The sequence below is a fragment of the Peromyscus maniculatus genome, chromosome 17, assembly GCF_049852395.1.
Source record: "Peromyscus maniculatus bairdii isolate BWxNUB_F1_BW_parent chromosome 17, HU_Pman_BW_mat_3.1, whole genome shotgun sequence".
NCBI classification, from domain to species: Eukaryota; Metazoa; Chordata; class Mammalia; order Rodentia; family Cricetidae; genus Peromyscus; species Peromyscus maniculatus.
The window spans coordinates 6,877,087-6,900,014 of NC_134868.1; the positions used below are offsets into that span (position 1 = coordinate 6,877,087).

Sequence of the window (22,928 nt, forward strand, 5' to 3'; positions counted from 1 at the left end):
CTTTGATAGGTGCACAGAGAATAAACCTCAGAAGATCTGCAGAGTCAAGACAGAGGGGGTGGGGTTGAGGTGGAGTTGGCTATATAGAAAATGGTGGATCACTTATTCTCTAGTGTTTAAGAGCAGAGACCATCTGCATTTGCATTTTGTTCACTAGTTCATGTAGAGCAAGGGTGGTTTCTCCAGTGATGTTACATCCCTTGCATTGGATGACCCCAAAGCAATTTCATGTCTACCTGTTGTTCTTCTTAACAACACAAATTTAAAACCATTGAAAACAGCAAAGAATGAACACCTTTAACATACTCAGAATAAGTCAGGAATGCTAATTTATCTATACTTGGTGGTTGTAGCTTGTATTACGGAGGTGGATGTGGCTTAAAAAGGATGGACTTCGCTCTTTGTCCTCAGCTGCGCTGCTGTTCCTTGGGCCTTTTTAAACGTCACTTTTCTAACACATGTAGCTGCAGAATGAATAGGTACGGCTCAGACGTCAGCATGCCTAAGCAGCAGCTTCAGGCATTTGGTCACCATACAGGCCCTCCAGCTCCACTCCTGGTGGTTGGGTGCAGCAGACCCAGGTGGTTCAAATTCTGCATTGGCCCACAGGCACTCCACATAGCATGTGTTGCAGGTAGAAGCACTGCTCCAGAATGCCTCATTCTTGTGTTGTTTTTCTCCAGTGTGAGTCACAAGCACAATTGGCTAACTTGTTTCTGCGGGTTATGTTGATGCGTTAGAGCATCAGGGAACAGTATGACATTCCTGGAGTGGTGACTGGTCAAATGGAACCTGCACGTTTTAAAGGTCTTGAAGGAACCATCTGCTGAAGAAAGTTGCATTTATTGGAAGTTGTCAAGTTATAATTGTATATGCTCGCAGTGTTGTGAGGAAGTGAAATAAGCCAGGTGTACAAAGACAAAGAAATACTGTCTAGTTTCTTTTATGTGGAATCTAAAACAATTCAACTAGTAGAAGTAGACATCTGATCGGGAATTGAAAGGTGTTGAGAATGAGGCAGAATGGTCAAAGGGTACAAAGTCTTAAGGGAAGCAGTTTTTTTTTTTGGGGGGGGTTGGCGGTGGTATCTGTGTGGGATAGAATATTGTACAGCCTGGTAAATACAGTTAATATCAGTATAGTCAACATTTCCAAAATCAGAGTCAATTTTAGATATTCTTACCAGAAAATGATGTGTTTGAGGTGATGAATACATTCAGTGGAAAACTATAGAAGGTTTTTTTGTGTATTTGTTTTTAAGGAAGAAATCTCAGAGTTTTGTGGGAAGGGATGAGAAAGTAGAGAAAATGATTATAGGAGGAGTTGGAGGATGGGAGGGTGCTTATCTTTAAAATACAATGAATAGAATTCTCAAAGACTTAACAAAAATATCATTAAATTTTAAAAAGGTATTTCGGGAAGTATTTACTTTTAGAAAGCATTCTGTTTGTTAGACGTTTAATCCTGGTAGCTTTCAGTGACTAGCTTCTACCTGGGCATTTATTACAAGTGGTAGTTTGTGTCTTTGTACAGTGGGAGGGAACTGTTTGATCTTGTCAGTGGAGTTAGTGCCCCCAAAGCCCTTCAAATAGTGAGGAGCTTTGGAAGCCAAGATTCAAATCATTTTGTCTTGCTTGTCTGCAGTCTTTTTAATTTGTTGACTGGCCATTAGGACTTGACTTGAAGCTAGCTTGTCAACAATTTGCTATTGAACACTGGGCAGTTCGTACATCCTGCTGCGCTGGTTGGTTTTCGTCAACAGGACACAAGCTAGTGAGGAGAGCCTCATTTGAGTAAGTCCTTGGAGACAGTTCTGTGAGGGCTTTCTCTTGGTTAGTGATTGCTGTGGGAGGGCCAGCCCACTATGGGTGATGCCACCTCTGGGCAGGTGGGCTTGAGTTGAATAAAAAAGCAATCTGAAGTCTATGGGGGGCAAGCCACTAAGCAGAGTTCCCCTGTGATCCAAACCATAGTTCCTGCTTCTAGATTCCAGCCTTGAGATCTTGCCCTGACTTCCCTTCATGGTGGACTGTAAACTGTAAGGTGAAATAAACTCTTTTTGTCTCCAAGTTGCTTTTGGTCATGGTGTTTATCACAGTAAGAGAAAGCAAACTGAAACAATAAAAACTTATCAGTGCAATTTGAAGAAACTATTTCCCTGGTAAACCACTAACATAACTTTTAGAATTAGCAGGGGCAACCACATCATATATTTTACTGTCTTTATCCTCTTCAATAAAATGATGAGAAACAGTTCATCTAGACCACAAATAATTAATGTGTTGCCTGAGAATTGGTATAATTTTTTTAGTACATTTCTGTCTTCTGGACATAATGTTCCTTTTGGTATCCATTTTTGCCTCAACTATATAGATGCTGTTTTATGGAGTCTCTTACCACATTCTGTGCATGTTGCTTGTTCTCAGTACCTGGCCATTTATGAAAGAATACACAGAGGAGCTTTTATGAACCACAGTTATTTATAGTCATCTTGGGTTTTCACAGGGCTTCTGATTATGCTGTGTTGACTTGGATAGTTCCCTGGCTCTCCAGGCCTCCTAGCACAGGTTCAGGAAAAGCCTCTGCATGTGGTATGGATGGCTGTAGAATTCTGATTGCCGACCTGGAGTCCAGGAAGCAAATTCAGGGTCTTAAGAGTGTTTGTTTTTATTTTTTAAAAATATGAATCTCATTTGTTTCATTTATGAATTTTAAAGTACCAGAAGTACACAGACCCAGAGCCTGAGGAAAGCAAAATACTGTCAGTTTGGGCAGGCAAAAAAAAGAAAGGTGAACAGAGACTTGACTCACTGGGCCTGTTCATTTGCTGTTAGAGGGCCCACCCATCTGTTATGACTAATTGTGAAATAGTGGGAAAGGCGGAGGAGGGGATCTTGTGAGCTAATAGATTTGGTTGTTAATTTTCTTTTAAACCCTGTCTTTGAAGCTCCCCAGCTCTCTGGATACCTGTTATCTTCGTGAAGGAGCTGTGAGGAAAACCTGACACTGGTATCTTGAATTTGCTTTATAGAAAGCTTTGTTATAGATGAATGTTTAGCATCTTATCTTCCTAACTCCCAGCATTCTACACCACACTTCCAACAAACAACAAACAAACAATAGATAAATAAATAAAACAGAAGTCACCATTTGCAAAGCTCTAAAGTCTTACAAGTTAGAATCATATCTAGGGTGGCTCAGATCCTTGCAGGAGGAATATAATCTTCCCACTTGGTTGGAAGACAACTGAAGTGGGTCCAAGCGAAGGTTGTCAGTGGAAGATGTGTTGGGGTCTGTGACAGGCTTGCTTTCATATTGATGGCAATTAGTGTGGTGTGTGCTGTGCTCTGGAGCCCCGCTTCCTGCCCCCATTGGACCACTGGCTCTGACTCTCACCTCCCTTGGGGAGCAGCAGAATGTTCATTTGCCCTTGTCCCAGGGGAGCTGCTTTCAGGAAATGGGCACCGTGAATAGACAGCAGCTGGCAGGAAAGTGAGGCTGGACCTCCAGGGGCTTTAAAAGGGGCATGGATTCAGTTTTCGTCTCTTTTGCTCACACTGTTAAAAACAGACCAGCAGCCAGGCTATTTATTGAGTGAGCTGACGACTGCTCTTTGCTATCGTCTTCTGACCCCGTGGCCCTTCTCCCGCATCTTCCTTTTATTTGGATGGTCCTCTCTCACTTTTAGAAATGAAGGACTCAGCCCTTCACTTACCCCACTTTTCTGCTGGGTGCTTTTAGCTTCTCTGCTCTTGAGAAGCGCTGTGTCTCCGCTTGATGTCGTTACTGACTGTTGGAAGATGCAGTTAGCCTGTCCCGGGAATAGGGAATAGTTGTAGGGAAAAGGCGGGGGGCTGACCCTTCTTCCCAAGCACTAGTGTTTTCTTTTGTTTTTGTTTACAGGGAGGCACATGTCAGGTATATTATGAGGAAAAATGGGCATGTTAGGATTGAATCTCCCTGTTTATTTCCAGGTCAACTGGACGAATGGATAGTTGTGTATACTTTTAGGTACTAGAGATTTTTTAATTGTAACAGGAATTTTTAATTATGGTGGATGAGCACCATATTATATTTGGATGCACTGTACTAACAAGGACAGTATAGGGTAGCAAATTCCACGTTAGGCTTGTGATTATTTCATTAACAACTCATTGGTTCTCAGAGTCAGCAGAAATGTGTTTCCAGAAAAGAAATCATAGCCATGGCTTTTGTTTACAAAATCAAAGCACAAACAAATGTAGACATGGACGTGTGCATTTATAGGCATATTTCTGTTTCAGCTTTAGTTTTCTGTGACTGCTCTAAAAAGCTTAGCTTTAAAACAGCACAGGTTTATTTCCTTAGAGTTCTAGAGGCCACAAGTAGTGTTAGGCTCTCAGTATGCCAGCTTGATGGCATTTCCTCTGTGGACTCCAGAAGATAACGTTTCCTTGCATACCGGATGTGTTCCATAGTCCTGGACCCTTCCTTCACTTCAGAGCACATTAGCACATTAGCATCTCTTCTGTGAGTCTGCTTTGCTGCTCTTTGTCACACAGCTTCTGTTTGGTGTCTCTCTGCTTCCTCAGGACACCTGGGATTGCATTTAGGGCTCCCTTGAATAATACTGGAGAGTCCTGGAATCTGATTTAATTATGACTTGACTTTTCTTCATGAGTTTTCCATATGCTCCTGCTGCGGGGGGTGGGGGGGGGCACTTCCCTTTCTCTGGTCCAAGTGTGGCCCAAGTTTGTTCTTTGCTTCTGTAGACTTTTCCTAACTCTATCCTTAACACTTAGATTATTTGCTTAAAAGGTGTCATGGCCCTTTTTATACTTATAGGTTTGTAATTAATATATATATGTGTGTGTGTGTGTGTGTGTGTGTGTGTGTGTGTGTGTGTGTGTGTAATATGTAAATAAACATCCCCTTATTGTACTTTTAATGATTTTGGAAGACAAACATAGACGTGTCTGTTTATTTTGCCGTCTTACCTCCAAGTGATCAAGTGATCTCTCTCTCCCTGCTCCTACCATCTCCCCCACTTTTGTTCCTTCTTATTTTTTGCTGGAATCCTCTGACCCTAGTAGACCCTCAAAACCTGCGTGTATAAACAGAAATCAGTGGCTGTGGCTGGGTGGATGCCGAGAGCTTGTAGGACTGGGAATCCTTTCCTCTTGGCCTCCCAACCTTGCTGGTTGAGGTAGCTTGATTGATTCACCCCCTTGTCCAGCTCCCCGTCTCCTCACACCCTCGCTGCTCTGTGACTTGACCGAAGGGTGCACCCTCGCATCCTTATTCCTTTCCTAGTTAAAAGGAAACAGCTGGGACTGAAATTCTGTCATCTTCTTAAAGGAGAAGAAGCTCTGGCCTGGGTGTAGACCTGGTCTTTCGCTTTGGCCAAGGGACCAACCACCTCTAGGAAGGTGAGGTCAGCTTAGGCCATGCTAAAGAAATAGGTAGAATAGTTAGACCATTTATTTTTCCTTTCAATTTTTTTCTTTCCCTGATGCAATAACTTTATCTAAGTATGAATCATTCGGGAAAACGTTTCTTTTTCTTCTTCATCTTTTCCAAGCCTGTGTTACTTAGCGTAGTCTCCCTCCCCGCATTTTGAGCTTTCTTATTCTCGCTCTGAATTTCCCCTCCCCACCATGTGACTGCTTCTCGGTCATGTGTCTCCCTGCTAAGCCAGCTGGGCGGTGGTGGCGCACGCCTTTAATCCCAGCACTCGGAGGCAGAGGCAGGCGGATCTCTGTGAGTTCGAGGCCAGCCTGGACTACCAAGTGAGTCCCAGGAAAGGTGCAAAGCTACACAGAGAAACCCTGTCTCGAAAAAACCAAAAAAAAAAAAAAAAAAAAAAAATTGGCTTCAAGGCTCCCCCCCCCCCCCCCCTCTTCCATCCTCCTCCACTGGGCTGCATCTGCAATTTACGACTGGTCTGCCTTGGGGGTTTTCTTTCAAACTCTAATAAAATTGTCCTTGGGCTTCCTTTTGACTCTGTTCTTAAATTCTCTTACTAATGAGATTAGGAACCCCTAAAGAGGACCTCGATTTCCCATGTGTCCACCCTAGGCAGCTTCTTTTGTGCCTTCAGCTATTTCAGATTTGCTGTGTTGGTAGGCTGTTAGCATACCACAGACTGAGTGACTTGTGCCGCAGAAATAAATTGTCTCATAGTTTTAGAGAGCAGCCATCTATGACCTTATACTGTCACTGCTGAAGCCCCTTTCCTTGGCTCCCGGTGGTCACCTTCTCGATTTGTCTATCTCTCTGAGTCCCTAGTCTTGCTTTCTTAGAAGGTCACCAGCTACCCTAGATTAGGTCCTATTCTCATGATCTCATTGTAATGGTTTCCAAATACAGTTGTGTTTGAAATAGGGGGTTAGGGCTTCTACATGCATTATCGGAATACAGTTCAGCCAGGAACACCTAACCATGCCTTCTGCTGTATCAGCCCTGAGTGTCAGGTCCCTGCCTGCATTTCGTCGGTGTGTGCACAGTACCCTGTTTTCAGTGGTCAGGGCTTTTGCTGGATAATGGGGACAGATGGGATTAAACAGGATCAAATGTGGAATGTGAATGCTGGAATTAAGTGTTGGTTTTAAGTGAGTTGTGAAATATTATTTTTATAGTGTTCAATTTAGCTTTTAATGTTTTCTGGCCCAAAGCAGCCTATAATACTCAACTCCTTGGCTTAGACTCTCTCAAATCCTCTAGCCATCATGTTGAAGTTGAGGTTCATTAGAAAAGGACAGTATGTGGTACCTACCTCGGGCCCCACTCACGTTCCCTCTCCCCCACTCCTGTGACCCCGGTCTTCCTTGCCTACTTCACTGAAAATGACTTTTACTTCTTAAGTTCTCTGCTTGGCCCTCTTCTTTTTTCTTTCCTATTTTGTAGCCAGACAGAAGTTCTTTTGCATCAGGAGCATCTTTCTTTTGTGTCCAAGTGGTTATTGTGGTAAGGTTGTGTGTTGAAGAATGTAAATGAAATTCTTTGTAAATGTTGAAAGGGTGTCACAAGTGAGGCTGAGATTTTTATTTGTGCCATCCTTTCTTTTACTGACATTCTTGTGCTTGTCTGCACAGCGTATATGTTATATGTTGGTGATCTCGCCACTGTAACTTTATCACAAAGAAAAAAATTGCGACTTACTCCTGAATGAAGATTGTGAAGGTGGTTCAGAAATATGAAGAATTATCGTGCTTCAGAATTAGAGGGAACCTCAAACAGAACTACAGATTGAGTATCTCCTATTGAGAATGGGTGGGGTTAGGAGTATTTAGATTTTTGATGTAAGTTTTAGTATGGAAATATTTGTGTATATATAATGTGATACCTTACGGCTCATATACGCCATATATACATAGCCTGAAAGAAATTTCATATAACATTTTTACTGTGCCTTCATTTTGACTTTGGCTTGTAACATGAGGTTAAGTGTGGAATTTTCTATTTGTGATGTCTTGTCAGTACCTAAAAAGTTTTAGATTCCAAATTAAAGATGTTCATTGCAATACTGGCTTTTCACTCTTCCTTCCTCCCTCCCTCCCTCCCTCCCTCCCTCCCTCCCTCCCTCCCTCCCTTCCTTTCTCCCTCCCTCCCTCTCTCCCTTCCTTTTTCTTAATAGTGTCTCACTGTGTTGATTGGGTTGACACTGGATTGTCAGCCTTCCCACCTTAGCCTCCCGAGTGCCGAGATGAGAAGCATGCATCACCACCATGTCAGCTATCCAGCCTCTGTAGTACTTTTATACAGCAGGGAATCTCAAGAACAGACATTTATGTAGTATTGAGGAGTAGCAGGTACTAGCAGAGCTGGATTTTTGTCCTGATCACCTAACTTGAGACAGAAGTTCTTTACATCCTTTTAAATTGCGTCTTAGGTGTCAGGGATTGAACCTCAGCCCTCATGTATGCTCAGCATGTACTTCTACTGCTGAGCTCATCCCCAGCCTCTATTCTGTATGGTTATTGAAGAGATTTATGCCCCTAAAATAATTGTGATAAAGCAAAGGAATATGTTTTATTCAAGTAGTAATACAGACTGAGAAATGTGTTACTGAATCATGCATGTCTTTAATCAAGCTGATTATTTCAAATGCAATTTTTCAAAGATCTATAAAAATTATTGTAGAGATAAGTGAAGACTTAGAAGCATTAGTATGGGAAGAGCAGTATCAGCAGGGCTCACAGTCTTAAGATGATTAATGTAAGGAGAATGAGTTTTATTTCACTTAGCGAGGTGGAGGGATATTAATGCTTTAAATCGAACCTGGATATCAGGGTCCCCACAATTGCCAAAATAATGGAGCACTTTTTAAAATTGAGACACTTTCATGTGTGTTACTCCTAGATAGAGTCTCCTATGAGACTCTGAGTATGCTTTGGACACTGACTGCTTCACTCTCCAGCTTTAGAGCCTGTAGGTGGAGATACTCAAGTGTGGTCTGCTCAGTGTCAGACCTGCACAGTCAGTAGTGAGACTGCCAGTTGATTCTCACCTACAGTGAGGTATGAAAAACACACCAGTCGGGAAGTGTGGTGCAGACAGTGTGACTTCGGCATCATCAGCATCACCTGGCATATTGGTAGAAGGTGCACATTCTCAGGTCCGGTACTAGCCGACTCTGAAGCTCCTGGTTGCACCACAGAAATTGTGTTTTAATAAGTGCTATGGATTATGGATTATGTTAATTTGCGCTAAAATTTGGGAACTCCTTTGTATTTTTTAATAAAAATTTATGTATCTTGATCCCATTCATTCCTGTTTTTTCACATCTGCCTTCTGCCCCTGAACCTTGCTCCCCCCGCAACCCCGGATATAACAAAATTCAAGAGAAAAAAAATGGAGAACATAAATGAGAAAAATAAAAGGAAGGAATTAAAAATCTCCTCATGGAGGCTGCAGAGCGACCCAACAAGTCACTCTTTTGTCCATACTTCTCTGCTTGCCAGCGTTCATTGCAAAGAGCCATTGGTTTGAGGCCTCGGTCTCCACTACTTGTTCAATGCTAGGCGCCCCCTCCTGGACATCCTGCTGGCACCCTGTGTTGTGGAGATCTGCAGCTTTGGGTCTGTGGGTCAGGTCCCTTCATGTGCTCCAGCGGATCATAGATGGGATGGATGTTGGGCAAAGCTGAGTCATAATCCTGGGCCTGGGCAGCTGTAGGGTTGGTCTGTCAGATGGGAAATGGGGACAGCTCTCCCATGGTCACAATTTTGGGGCTTGCTCACTCACACCTCTGTGCTAACAGAGTTGTGTGGTGATACTGTATTTCCCAAAATATCGTGCACCCTAGTAAACTTATCTGAGGTCAGAGAACAGAACAGCCACTAGATAAACATAGAGGCCAGAAAATGGTGGCACACACACCTTTAATCCTAGCATTTTGGAGGCAGAGATCTGTCTGGATCTCTGTGAGTTCAAAGCCACACTAGAAACAGTCAGGCATGGTGACACATGCCTTTAATCCCAGGAAGTGATGGCAGAAAGCAGAAAGGTATATAAGGCATGAGGAACTGGAACTAGGGTCTGGTTAAGTTTTTAGGTTTTTAGCAGCAGTTCAGCTGAGATTCATTCCGGAGGAGGACTCAGAGGCTTCCAGTTTGAGGAAACAGGATCAGCTGAGAAGTTGGCGAGGTGAGGTTAGCTGTGGCGTGTTCTGTCTCTCTGATCTTTCAGCATTTACCCCAATACCTGGCTCCAGGTTTGTTTTTATTAATAAGACCTTTTAAGATTCGTGCTCCAGAGTTGGCTGTATTGTTTTGCCCTGGTGAGGTGCAGGGCCTGCTCTCCCAAGTATTGCAGCTGGTGGGGGTGAGGGGTGGCTCTCCTGCTCTTATGACCACAGGGCCAGCTCTCTCACCAACCTCTGGCCTTGATGGGTGGGAGGTGGCTGAGAGGAGGGCACTTCTACCCTGCCTCTGTCACCCTAAGACAGATGGGTAATGGAGAGAGCTATCCCATGGTCACAGTTTCTGGGCTGGCTCACCCACACCTGGCTAACAGAGTTGGCTCTATTGTCCTGCCCTGACAAGGTGCAGGGCCTGCCCTCCCAAGTATTACAGCTGGTAGGTGTCAGGGATGGCTCTCCCACTCTTATGACCACAGGGCCAGCTCTCCCGCCTGCCTCCGGCATTGATGGGCAGAGGACTTCTCCCTATCAGTGTGTTTTAAAAACGTGGAGAAATATACTTAAATTATGACTCCTCATACTCACTGTCCTGGTTAGTTTAATTGTCAACTTGAGACAACCCAAAGTCACCTGATTAAGATGAGACTTCCTTCCCCAAGTACCCCATGCTTATTTGGTCACTGCTTCTGAGATCCATGCTGCTCTGTCTCTTGGTCTCTGAACTGACTCACTTACCTGTTCTTCTGCACTTCTTGGCCTGCTCTTAGTCTAGGCGTAGGCTAGTCATTTTCAAATGGCCCCCTCTGTATAGCATATGTTTCTGTCCTTCCCCAGCTTCTTAGCCTCACCATTTCTGCAGATATCACTTCCTCAGAGAGCCTTCCATAAGCATCTTCCAAACTAGGTCACCTTCTATGGGAATCCCTGGGGGAGTTCCTCTTTCATTAGCAGAAGCTCTCTAAATACACAGATTATGATTATTTTCTCTCTGTTGGGGAAAAGGATAATTAACCTGTACTTGTTAAACACATTACACTAAGAAGAATTTCCAGAGGTGAATTTTGCACATTATGAACATTAAATGATTGCAGAGGTATTTTTAGGAATGCTGTCTCAAAATTCTGCAAGTTAACTTTTGATAATGGTATAGATCAGCAAGGTGGTAGGGGAGAGCCACAGGGCTAATGCCACATGCTGAACTTGTCTGTCGTGGAGTGGTGGAGTCGTCATTGGGCCTTCCGTCACTGTCAGTCATTTCCTCTTCAAAGGCTGAAATAGAAATCCTATGATACCCTTGTTTCAGGTAGCTTCTTGGTTGTCCATATAACCCTGAATGTCATTGTCCCCCAGGATGAAGGGTCAGTTGTGGGTCAGGCACGTGATTAGATGTTTCACAGTCAACATAGAAACCAGTGTTGGCATTCTAAGAAGCCCTGAGGTCACCTGGCAGCCCAGGACTGATAATGTTCCTTCTCTAATCTCTTCTCATCTCACTTCATATACCTGGATGTGCAAGCCTGACTCCTGTGAATGAAAACAGGATCTAGATGTTCTCCCTCACAGTAGAGGCAAGAGAATGACTCCTGATGCGTATAGATCTAATTTCATCCAGTACTTCAGTTAAGGCCAGAAATAGGAACCACTCAAGTTTTGACAGTTGCTTAAAGCAGTCAGGAAGGAGGTCTTGGGAATTCAAAATTGTGGTGAACCACTTCTTTCTTTGTAGATTTCCTTTAATCAGCAGCTTTTTAAGAATTATGGAGGACACTGGGCAGATGCTCAAATTTAAGACCCATAGCGTCAATGAAAGGGCTGGCAGTTCTGTGTATGCCTTGTCTAGCTGCATGGTGTTTCTGATGTGCGGGTGTGGTCACTTTTGGAGAAAGACTACTCTCTTTTTGGTGTGGCTCAACAGAACCCATAGAGAAATATTTTAAATTTTGACTGAGTGATATTAATGAAGCAGAAAAATAACATAAGCAAATAGTTTTTGTTTGTTTTGTTTTGTTTTGTTTTTGTGGGGCAGTGTTTCTCTGTGTAATAGCCCTGGCTGTCCTGGCACTTACTTTGTAGACCAGGCTGGCTCCAACTTGGAGATCTACCTGCCTTTGCCTCCCGAGTGCTGGGATCTTTATGCCACCAAGTCCAGCTTGTAAAATAGCTTTTTAATAGCTAAAAAGAAACATAAACTTACTGTGAGTGTATGCATGCGAGAGCCTGTTCATGTGGGTGAATGTATGTGAGTATGTGAGTGTGGATGTGAAAGCCAGGGGTCCATCCTTGGTGCCAATTCCTCAGGAGCCAGTCACTTGGAAACAGGGTCTCATTGTTCTGGAGCTCACTGAGTAGGCAAGGCTGGCCAGCCAGCCTTCCCCGGGCTGGGATTACAAACTCCTGCCTCTAGCACCTGCTTTTTTTTTTTTTTTTTTCAAACCCAAATTCTAGATATTGGACTCAGGTATTTACGTTATATGGCAAGCACACTACTAACTGAGCTCTCCCCAGCCACATAAACTTTTTAGAACTGTTTGTCCTAACCCGGCTGCATGGTCATGGCAGGCTTTGCGTGTGTTCTCTTCTCCCATGGATAGCATGTGTAGACTATGTTTTGTCTGGGGCCCACTGCTGAAATCGTGTATCCAGATTGTATTCTGATTTTTCTCGTTTCATTTTGAGTGATTATGCATCACAATGGTTTAATCATCCCCTTCGTGGGTAATTTGTTTTATTATTATTTGTTATGCTTTGTTGTAATGCTGTCTTTATTTGGTTCTCATTCTGCAGGCAGAGACATTCGTTTGGGTTAACAATGCGTCAGCACATTCCCAGAGTGTTGCCAAGGCAAAGTACGAATTTTTATTTGGGAAGTCAGAAGAGAAAACTCCAGATACTAGTAAGTGTTTCTCAACATTACTCTTGCAGGTAAATAAGTGCTGCACATATCTTTTATGTAAGCACAGTGCTTCTGAGTACTACATCACTTCCGCTACCCCTGTGAAGCCGATGTGCTCCAGCTGTTGCCTAGAGCAGCCTTCCCAAGACTAGAATTGGCTGAAAGCTTGCTCTCAGTAATCTCAAGTCATGTTCTTTGAAGAATGTTCAGCTTATGATACTTCAAATTTCAAGAGTTAACTAATTCTCATTAAGATTTTATTGTCTACCTCTACCATTGTTCTATATACCTACACTTTATTTTTGGCTCCAGTGTTATATTATGGAGAAGCAATTCCACAAAATTTTCAGACACTGTAATCTTAGGAGAGCTTTCATTTGAAACACTGTTTGTTCAATCTAACTGTCACATTCTAAAATTAGAAGCAACTCTCTTCAAAACAGCTTAGAACAAGTACAATATCAGTTAATATCAGTAATTCTGTTGACTAACTTACTTGATCACTTAGCATGTCAGCGCTATACAATGTGCTTCAAATGCGGTATCTTATTTGATCTTCATGGAAATTCCATAAATTGCTGCTGTTATCCCCATTCTCAAGAGGTGGAATCTTAAATAACTTCCTTCCAATTATAATTACTCACAACAGGTCTAGTACGTTAATCCATAGTGCCCGACGCCAAGCTCAAGCTTTCAGTCCACTGAAGCATTGCATTTATGAGTACATTTTCCTAAAAGAAGGCGTAAACACACCTTTTGTAGAGTTTCAGGGTACTTATCTGTGTCTGGGGGAGACTGGAGGTGAAGGGAGACACTGGCCTTTGGGAGGACTGAAAGGCCGAGAGAGTGTGCTTCGGAGTTAGACTTACTGAGTTAGTTTGAATCCTGGGCTTGTCACGCACAACCTTTGTGGCATTGTGTAAATTACCCAACTTCAATTTCCTGATCTGTAAAAAAGGGATTACAGTGACGTGTCTCAGTTATTTGGAGGATTTAGATGTGATTTGCAAAGGTCCCAGAGTCATGGTTGGTACGTAGCAAGTGCTTCTGGTTTTGTTTGTTGTCCCGATGAGGGTGAAGAGCATGTCCTCATGTCCGTATTCCTGATCTTCAGCGGTGACATTTAGAACGATCATCATTACTGTTTCCACCCATATCATTATCTAAGCCTTGGTATCTGTTTTACACGTATAAGGAATTTGACCGGATGTGGCTGGTGTTTGGTTGAAAACAAAACAAGTAACTCTGTTTTAGGTTGGCACGTTGGTTGGGATTATAGAACATTTTAAGATTTCCAAGAAGTCGATGCATGCATATTCCCTTCATTCTTTTTGTCTTAAAGTGAATATTAATTAATATTTCAATAATCAGAAATGTTTAGATGCAGTACAAAGCAGTGTCGTGACTTAAGACCATCATTTTTGTTACAGTTTCTAACTTGATAATCACCTTAATACAGTTTGAAACTCTTTGAATGCCACAATGTAACGTAAATCTTAAAATGTCTTATTAATAAAAACAAACCTGGAACCGGGTATTGGGGTGAATCTGGAAGATCAGAGAAGCAGAACAAGCCACAGCTTCCTTACCTCACCAATTCCTCGGCTGATCCTGTTTCCTCAGACTGGAAGACTTTGAGTCCTCATCCAAATGGATCTCAGCTGAACTGCTGCTTAAAAGCCTAAAAGCTTAACCAGCTCTAGTTCCTGGTTTTCACGCCTTATATACCTTTCTGCTTCCTGCCATCACTTCCTGGGATTAAAGGTGTGAGTCACCATGCCTGGCTGTTTCCAGTATGGCTTTGAACTCACAATGATCTGGATGGATCTCTGCCTTCCAAGTGATAGGATTAAAGGTGTGTGTGCCGCCATTTTCTGGCTTCTATGTTTATCTAGTGGCTCTTCTGTCCTCTGACCCCAAATAAGTTTATTAGGATGCACAATATATTGGGGGACATAATATATCACCACACCACAATGTGGTTTTGTGCTCTTTTCACTTTTTTACTCCGATGAAGCACAATTTTTACTTAACTATGTAAACAACATGCAGCATTTTCTGTGTCAAAAGTGAATTGGCAAGAATGTGCATCTGCTGGGTCTCTTACATACAGTTATGGGAAATATTTAAAAATCGTGTGTGGAATATTTAAAAAGCAGTTAAGTAAAACATACACTTTTTGTACCACCTGGCCATTTTATTCCTCAATGTTTACCCAAGAGAAATTCAAATTTATACCCACTTTTATGGAAATGTTTACAACCTGCCCGTTTGTTTTGCTGTCTGGGAAGCCAAGCACATTAGAGTTTATGTTTTTTAAAAAATAAGAAATGACTGAAATAAGGAAATGAATATCCAAGTAGTAGGTAGACTCGGGTATTTTTCAAAACTTGTCATTTCTTCTTTAATACTAATTGACTTTGATTTAATATACTATTTTTTTTTATGGTTTTTCGAGACAGGGTTTCTCTATGTAGCTTTGCGCCTTTCCTGGAACTCACTTGGTAGCCCAGGCTGGCCTCGAACTCACAGAGATCCGCCTGCCTCTGCCTCCCAAGTGCTGGGATTAAAGGCGTGCGCCACCAACACCCGGCTTAATATACTATTTATGCTGGAGTCTCTTCTATAGGTCCCTGAGATTTGACCTTGAAAACTAGAAGACAAGCTCTTGAAAGAATCACACACAAGTTTCTGGGTCAGAGGCATGCTTTGGCCCTCCCTCCCTCCCTCCCTCCCTTCCTTCCTTCCTCCCTCCCTCCCTCTCTCTCTCCTTCACTCCCTCCCTCCCTCCTTTCCCTTTTTTTGAGATCCTTATTTTTAAGCCATCTAAGAACATGATTGAAAATTTAAGTCCAAACTGTAGAACCAAAGAATAAAATGGAAAGGGGAAGAGAAATGTTTAATTTTATAGTCTTAAGACTATACCAGTTAAAGGCTAATATTTTATAAGTCCTTTGAAATCATTATTATAATTTAAAATATAGTGCTATAAATATTGTATTATATTTTTGGCTGTGGGCTTAGCCTTTAACAGCTAAGCCATCTCTCCAGCCCTAAATATTATATTATAAATATATATAGAAATAACAGAATTTTAGAAACATTTTTCATTATAATGATAAAATACGAAGATCTATTTTCTACTTGAAGGAGCAGGAATGCGATTCCATCTTAGACAGAGAGCAACTCAATTGTAGAAAGTGACCTAAGCCTGAATCCAGGAAGTCCCCAGCCAAGTTTAGCCAATCAGCTAAATAGTTTCAAACCTGGCCTTATAAGGCTAAGGGGGCCCAAAGTTACAGGACATGGCTGTTACTAACCATATATGACTAGCTCTGTCCTGTCAACATGTGCCCCATGTAACTGCTCCTTGACTGACCAATTAGAACAAAGAGTAGCTCACCATGCTTAGAATTCCCCAAGTTCCTTGTTAAAAGGGCGTGCGTGCCTTTGTCCAGGGTCGTCATTGCCATTTTGTGTGGACGATTGACCCCTGCATGCTGGCTATTTCTATTTCATAAATAAATGCTCTTTATGCTTGCATACCATTTGAGTCTGGGGTCTCCCTTCTCAGACCCTCACACTACTAATCCTGTTAAATGATTAAATGATATTTTTAATGTCCTTGACTTGTCACCTTGTATCTCCTATTGTCAACATCTCATATTTCTGGTAATTGTACCCAAACTTGTAATTTCCTTAGGGTTGTAGAGTTGAGTTAATAGTATGGAGTATCCAAACTTAAAGAAATATATAGTGGTTCCTGTTACTATAACGCCCTCTAAAGTATGGAATATACCAGAGACTTCCTGCAGCATGCTGGATTGAGTTGATACAGAACAGGAGAAAACAACAGACCCTGAGTACATAGGAGAGCTTGAAAGAAAGGAATCCCTTGTGCTGGACAAAGAAGAAACCAAACTCAGAGGAAAGCAGGGGCCCGTCCATCAGTGGGCCTACGAGAGGACTTTTTTTCCCCTCCAATAAGAACAATTTAGGTGCCCACCAGCTTCAAGACAAGAAACTAACATGGAATTTATGCAAAGTTGGACACTGTTCATGGAAATTATGACTAGCAAAATTGTACATTACCTAGAAGCTGTTATATGGGGCTGTAGCTTGACATACCAATTTCCCCAGAGTTCTGAATGTAGGGGAAAATGGGGTATTAGGTAGTACTGAAGCCCAAAGTTGGGAGAGGGCACCAACAGGAGTCTGCAATTAGAGAGTGACATAAAACTAGTTTTAGGATGGTAAAATGTTATGCAAAATTACCCTGTGGTAACAAATAATTCCTTAAATGACGAGCTCACAATTAGTATCATCTGCACAAAGCAAGGAACCTTTATGGGAAGGAGAGTCAGCATTTACAACACAGATATCAAGACCCAAAGAGTGAGAGCCATTGACTGTTATAAAACTATAAAATAGTTTTCTGTAAGGATAAAATGGGGAAAACCATTAACATAAAGTAAGAGCATTTGAGGAAGATATGCATGTGCTTAGGAAACAGTCTGTAAATTTAAAAATACAAATAGTGGGCTAGAGAGATGGCTCAGTGGTTAAGAACACTGGCTGTTCTTCCAAAGGACCTGGGTTCAATTCCCAGCACCTACGTGGTACCTCACAACTCTCTGTAACTCCTGTTCCAGGGGATATGATGCCCTCATACAGACACACATGCAGGCAAAACATCAATGCATATGAAATAAAAATAAATCATTAAAAAGGTTTACAAAAAAAATACAGATAGTAAAGTGGGGGGAAAACCCAATGGGGTATTAGGTATAAGATTATTTGGTTTGTGGTTAGTTTAATTGTTAAATTGATACATTTGGGAAGAGAGGCCCAATGACGGATTGTCTAGGCCTGTGGGCATGCCTGTGAAAGATTTTTCTGATTTGGTCAACTGAGGCGGACAGACTCATTCTGAGTGTGCGCAGCGCCATCTTATGGTTGGGCCTTGAACTCTATGAGTAGAAAAATTGAGCAGTAAGCATGCATGAATTCAATTCTTTGTGCCCTTGAATGTAGATGTAACCAGTGGCTTCCGGTTCCTGCCTTGGCTCTCCTGCAGTGATGGACTACACAGAACCTGGGACTATTGAAAGGCAGATAGCCCCTCTCTGCTGTGTTACTTTTGGTCAGTGTATTTTTACCACAGCAACAGCAATGAAACTGAGACAGGGTTGTATTCGGTTTCTGACCTAGAGCCTGATCATCTCGTTTCTGATCTCATTGCCTCAAGTGATACCGTAGGAAGGTGAACAGGAGAGAAAGAAGGAAGAAAGAAGACCCCTCATTCCAAGCAGACTTTGTTCACTTTCACTTTTACCTCTGATATCATTTATATTTCCATGTTCCGTATCCGAGTGTATGCCTATTTGTTCAGTTGTCAGTAACAGATGACTGCTCACTACTCTGCACACATGTTGTTCCAGGCCTCAGCGGTCGTTTTTGTTTTCTGTTTTACGAATTTATTTATTGACCATTTGTTTTTGTATGGGGGTGTGGGGGAGCAGACTCTTATCACAAATTTCAGGAACTGACTGTCCTCCTGCCTTATCCTCCCGAGTGTTTGGATTCCAGGCCGGATCCACCATATCTAGTAAGATAGTTTTAGACCTTAACTAATGAAAATCCCCATTTCTCAAACTGCCTAACAGAAAGAGTATTCTGGTGTATATATTCTCATTGCCAAATTTAATTAGGGAAATGGGCTAATCACTTTAAGTCTGTTATATGGTAGAGATTTATTTTTATTTAAAAATAATGTATTTTATCTTAAGTATAATGTGAATTTTAGATTTTTACTTCTAAGACAATGTGTATGTATGTCTGAGAAATGGAGTCTTGACTAAATGATACAAAAGAAATCAGGAGGGTCAGCTCCTGGCCCTCCCCATCTCTTAGGGCACCACTGCTAACACAGTGGTCTTTAGCTCTTTCTCACACTTTCTGGGAGCCCTTTCTCGCCAGCCTCAGCCAAGGCTCCATCCCTGGCAGTGAGTCTGCGCCATAGCTTCACCGTTTTGTTCTTCTTCCTGTGCTCACGTTTGCTTTTATAAACATGGCTGGCAGTTGTCTCATAGATACTACTTACTCATTCTTTAATATAAAATTTTAAAAATGGCTTATAGTCATTCTAAAACAGATGTATATGATGAGAGAGAGAGAGAGAGAGAGAGAGAGAGAGAGAGAGAGAGAGTTCTTTTGCTTGTATTTTTGAGTATGAGTGTGTAAAACTTCACTTGTGAGGTGACTGAGCAGTCTGCTCATGATGTCGTGGAATGAGGATGCGTGGTCTCTGCTTCTTCTCCAGCTTTCCTTCCATGAGAACCTTCTGGGATCTGTCTTTACTCTTACCAGACTTGTGGCATCTATATTTGATATTATAACAATAGCAAAGACTTTTGTACTTTTAATACAGGCTGACTCTGAACATTTGAACTTGCCACTTGTACTTGAGAACTGCCAAATCCAAGTAGTGTGTGTAGTTGCACCTGAAGCAGAAGAGAAGTAGAGCCTATGTGTGCGCCCTCTGCTGGCCCCTAAAGGTAGAACGCCCCAGAGCACTGGAAGGAACCTGGGGAGTGGAGCAGTGTTTTGTTAGATGTACTGATTGGTTGTTGCTTTATTATATTTTTACTATGGTATTTGTAGGAGGAATCTGTTTTCCTCTAGGAGATATGCTTCTCAATCTAACCTGATGCTTTAATTTGTACTAAAATTTTTCTAGGCCATTACACAACGGTTCTCTGTAGACTTAAACTTAATCCTGAGTAGGTTCACTGCTTGGATCTCATGCCTCAGTCTTGTGTGTGTGTGTGTGTGTGTGTGTGTGTGTGTGTGTGTGTGTGTGTGTGTGTGTGTGTGTGTGTGTGTGTGTGTGGAGAGTGAGCGAGCGAGCGAGCAAGCGAGCACTGCATGCACATGTGCACCCATGTACTTCAGAAGGACTAGATTGGTAAAATTTCGAAAGTCGTGTGTCTGATGTCTGGATATTTTGTTCCTATGCTTAACTGCTTTCTCCTCGGGAATTGATCTTAGCTCACCAGTTCTGAAGTCCTGCCTTCAAAGTCCTTGGTCCCTTGGTGCTGGCAAGATCCTGATATTTGCTCCTTGTGTATCATCTGCTCATTCTTTCTGATCACTGTCCAGGCATCTTTGCTCTGCCCTATAGTCAGGAGGAGGAGGAGGAGGAGGAGGAGGAGGAGGAGGAGGAGGAGGAGGAGGAGGAGGAGGAGGAGGAGGAGGAGTCTTACCTCTGGAGATGTTTATTCAATTATTTTTCAGCTATTTTCACTCTACTTATTTCGTAATTGTTACTGTTACTTCTGAGGTTGTTTGTTTGGGTTTTGTTTTTGTTGAGACAGGGTTTCTCTGTGTAACAGGCTGTCCTAGAACTTGTAACTTGTTTTGTAGCCTAGGCTGACCTGGAACTCAGAGATCCACCTGCCTCTGCCTCCTGAGTGCAAGGAATAAAGGCTTGTACCACCACTTCCTAGCAACTTCTGAGGTCCTTTTTGTTGTTGTTTGTTTGTTTGTTTTTGTTTTGTTTTGCTTTGTTCTTTTCAAGACAGGGTTTCTCTGTGTAGTTTTGGAGCCTTTCCTGGATCTCACTCTGTAGACCAGGCTGGCCTCGAACTCGCAGAGATCTGCCTGCCTCTGCCTCCTGAGTGCTGGTAATCCCAGCATGCACCACCACCACCTGGCCTGAGGTTCTTATTACACAGATAATAGGTGGATTGCATTTATTTTCTGTGCCTCTTAGTTTTTCATTCCAATTTTAAACTATCACTTGACATTCTTCCTAAAACTTTTCTGTTTTGGTAATTGTATTTATAATTTTAGTCACTTTTCTTCATAACTATTGCACTACTGTTATGAATCGATGTAAATAATGATATGCAGGATATCTTCATTGCAGCCTGTTCTTCCATAGATACATCATTTTGAATTTCCAAAGAATTGATTGGAATTTATTTTCTAAGATTACCCAAAATTTCCTGAATTTATGCTTCCTCCCAGGTCAATTCTATTTCATTAAATTTTGGTACTTCTCTTGGAAGTTCCTGTTTTACCTTAGATGTTACTACAATTTGTTTCATTACTGGTATGTGTAACTTAAGGTTTATCTGTAGATGAGGTTTTTCTAAATGTGTGGAATGTCCTTTTTACAGACTAGGACTGGGATGAATCTTTGTGAGGCAGAATAGAAAAAAAAAATGTGTAGACTGGCCCGGGGTAGGCTTCAGACACAGTCATGTGGAGATCCCTGTGCAGGCAAGCCTCTGGGTAGCAGAACAGGGCAGTGGTGGGGCCATAATGGGCAGCTGATATGTGGGTTACTTTTCTGTTAATCAGTGATGGCACATGTTCCATGACCTGTATCAGATGTAGGTAACGCTGGTGCTGGGTTCTCAGCTTCCCTGTATTCCTCCCTTTAGGGTAAGTGTGCCTGCTGGGTGTGTTAGGGGTTTTGACTTCTGATGTGTCTCATCAGTGATTGGAATGAGCCTATGTTTGGTTATGTGTTACCTTTTAAATTCACTCTAGAGCAACCTTCCTAATGCTGCAACCCTTTAATACAGTTCCTCGTGTTGTGATGATCCCCAACCATAAAATCTTTTCATTGTTACTTCATAACTATTTCACTGCTGTTATGAATCAATGTAAATATATGATATGCAGGATATCTGATATTCTACTCCTGTGAAAGGGTCGTTCAAGCTTATCATTGGGGTTGTGACCCACAGGTTGAGAACCACTGCCATAGAGGAAAAAGGCAAACTTCTGTCCCTGTATGTCATAGTGATCCAGAAGAGAGTAATTGTTTTATGTAGAAAAGGTAGAGTTGCCTATTTTATGTGGAAAAGGTAGGATTGCCTATTTTATTGAGATAAAATTTATATATAATGTAAAGCCTCCTATTTATTTTTTTATTTTATTTTTTTTATTTATTTTTTTTTTTTTGGTTTTTCGAGACAGGGTTTCTCTGTGTAGCTTTGCGCCTTTCCTGGAACTCACTTGGTAGTCCAGGCTGGCCTCGAACTCACAGAGATCCGCCTGCCTCTGCTTCCCAAGTGCTGGGATTAAAGGCGTGCGCCACCACCGCCCGGCCTAGCCTCCTATTTAAAATGTAAAATTCAGTGTTAGCCTGTTCATAGAATTATGTGTCCATGATTGTAGGTAGATTAGGGCATTTTTCCTCTCAAAAAGAAATGACCACACTAGTAACAGTTCTCCAGACAACCACACACACTTACTTCTTGTCTTCTGTAGGCTTACATTTTCTAGATACTTCCTATAGAGTACCACTAGAGAACTGGCTTTGTTCTCCAGTGGATTTTCATCCCATTAATAATATCAGATGTCTTTTAATGTGCCTGCTAGCTTACTATTTGCTGTCTTTGGAGAAATGTCCATTCAGATCCTTTTTCTGTTTTTAACATGGCTTATCAGTCTTCCACTTTTGAGTTGTAAGAGCTCTTTAAATATTCTGTATACAAGTTTCCTATCAGATATGTGATTTGAAGATGGTTCTTTTCTTGATAGTATCATTTGTAGCATGAAATTTTTAATCATAATGTAATAAAATCAAATTTTATCTTATTTCTTACTTACACTTTTAGTGTAATACCTGTTTGCTTCCTCCAGAGTAAGTAGGTTTTAGCCAGTGTTTTCTTTCAAGGTTTGTAGTTCTCTTATTTCTAGGTCTGTGGTCCCGTTTGAATTAACAAATAAACAGACAACACTTGGTGGTGTGGTGGTAATGGCGGTGTGTGTAGACCATAGGATGATATGCTAGGAAGTAGGCTTTCTCCTTCTACCCTGTGGGTTCCAGAGGTCAAACTCAGGTCATTGGACTGCTGGCAAATGCCTTAGTAACACACCGAGCTGTCTTACGAGCCCATGGTTGAGGGTTTATGTTTTGGTTTGTTTGTTGTGTGGCTAGGTACCTCTTGATGATGGAGGGGACATGCTAGCACATTACTGATTGGGTGGCCCCTACTCGGTGTACACAAAATAAAAGGTGAAACTGAGACATAACAAGAAACAGCAACAGCAGCGAACAAACACAAATTAGCATTGTAGCCCTTGAGGGCACAGATCAGTCCTTATTCTAATCTTTGCATGTAGCTGTAGGGTCTGTGAAAGCTGAGTCAGTACTTTTAAGAGAAACATGATTTGGCCTAGAAACCACAGACATACAAAGGAATGAATGAAAAATCCACTAATTATAAGGTTTTCTGTTGATTTATTTTCTTGTCTCCACCACAGATTGGAGTCAGTTTATAATTTTGTGGCGAGTCTTTTAGTAAGACTGTCTTTGGAACATTTCATTTAGCTTGTTCTTTCCTCTACCCAGACTTCTTTCTATCCGTATGGACAGCAGAAATGTCTTTATAT

The 22,928-nt window shown here is 41.9% G+C and overlaps 1 protein-coding gene across 5 annotated transcripts in view; it reads left to right on the forward strand.

The window, feature by feature from the left end:
- Psd3 (pleckstrin and Sec7 domain containing 3) overlaps positions 1 to 22,928 on the forward strand; it is a 539,468-nt gene that overhangs the window by 200,217 nt on the left and 316,323 nt on the right. For all 5 annotated transcript variants that reach the window (XM_076553255.1, XM_076553257.1, XM_076553256.1 and 2 more), the window contains one exon: positions 12,407 to 12,515. In XM_076553255.1, coding sequence (XP_076409370.1) covers positions 12,407 to 12,515 — 109 coding nt within the window. The remainder of the gene's footprint in view (positions 1 to 12,406; positions 12,516 to 22,928) is intronic.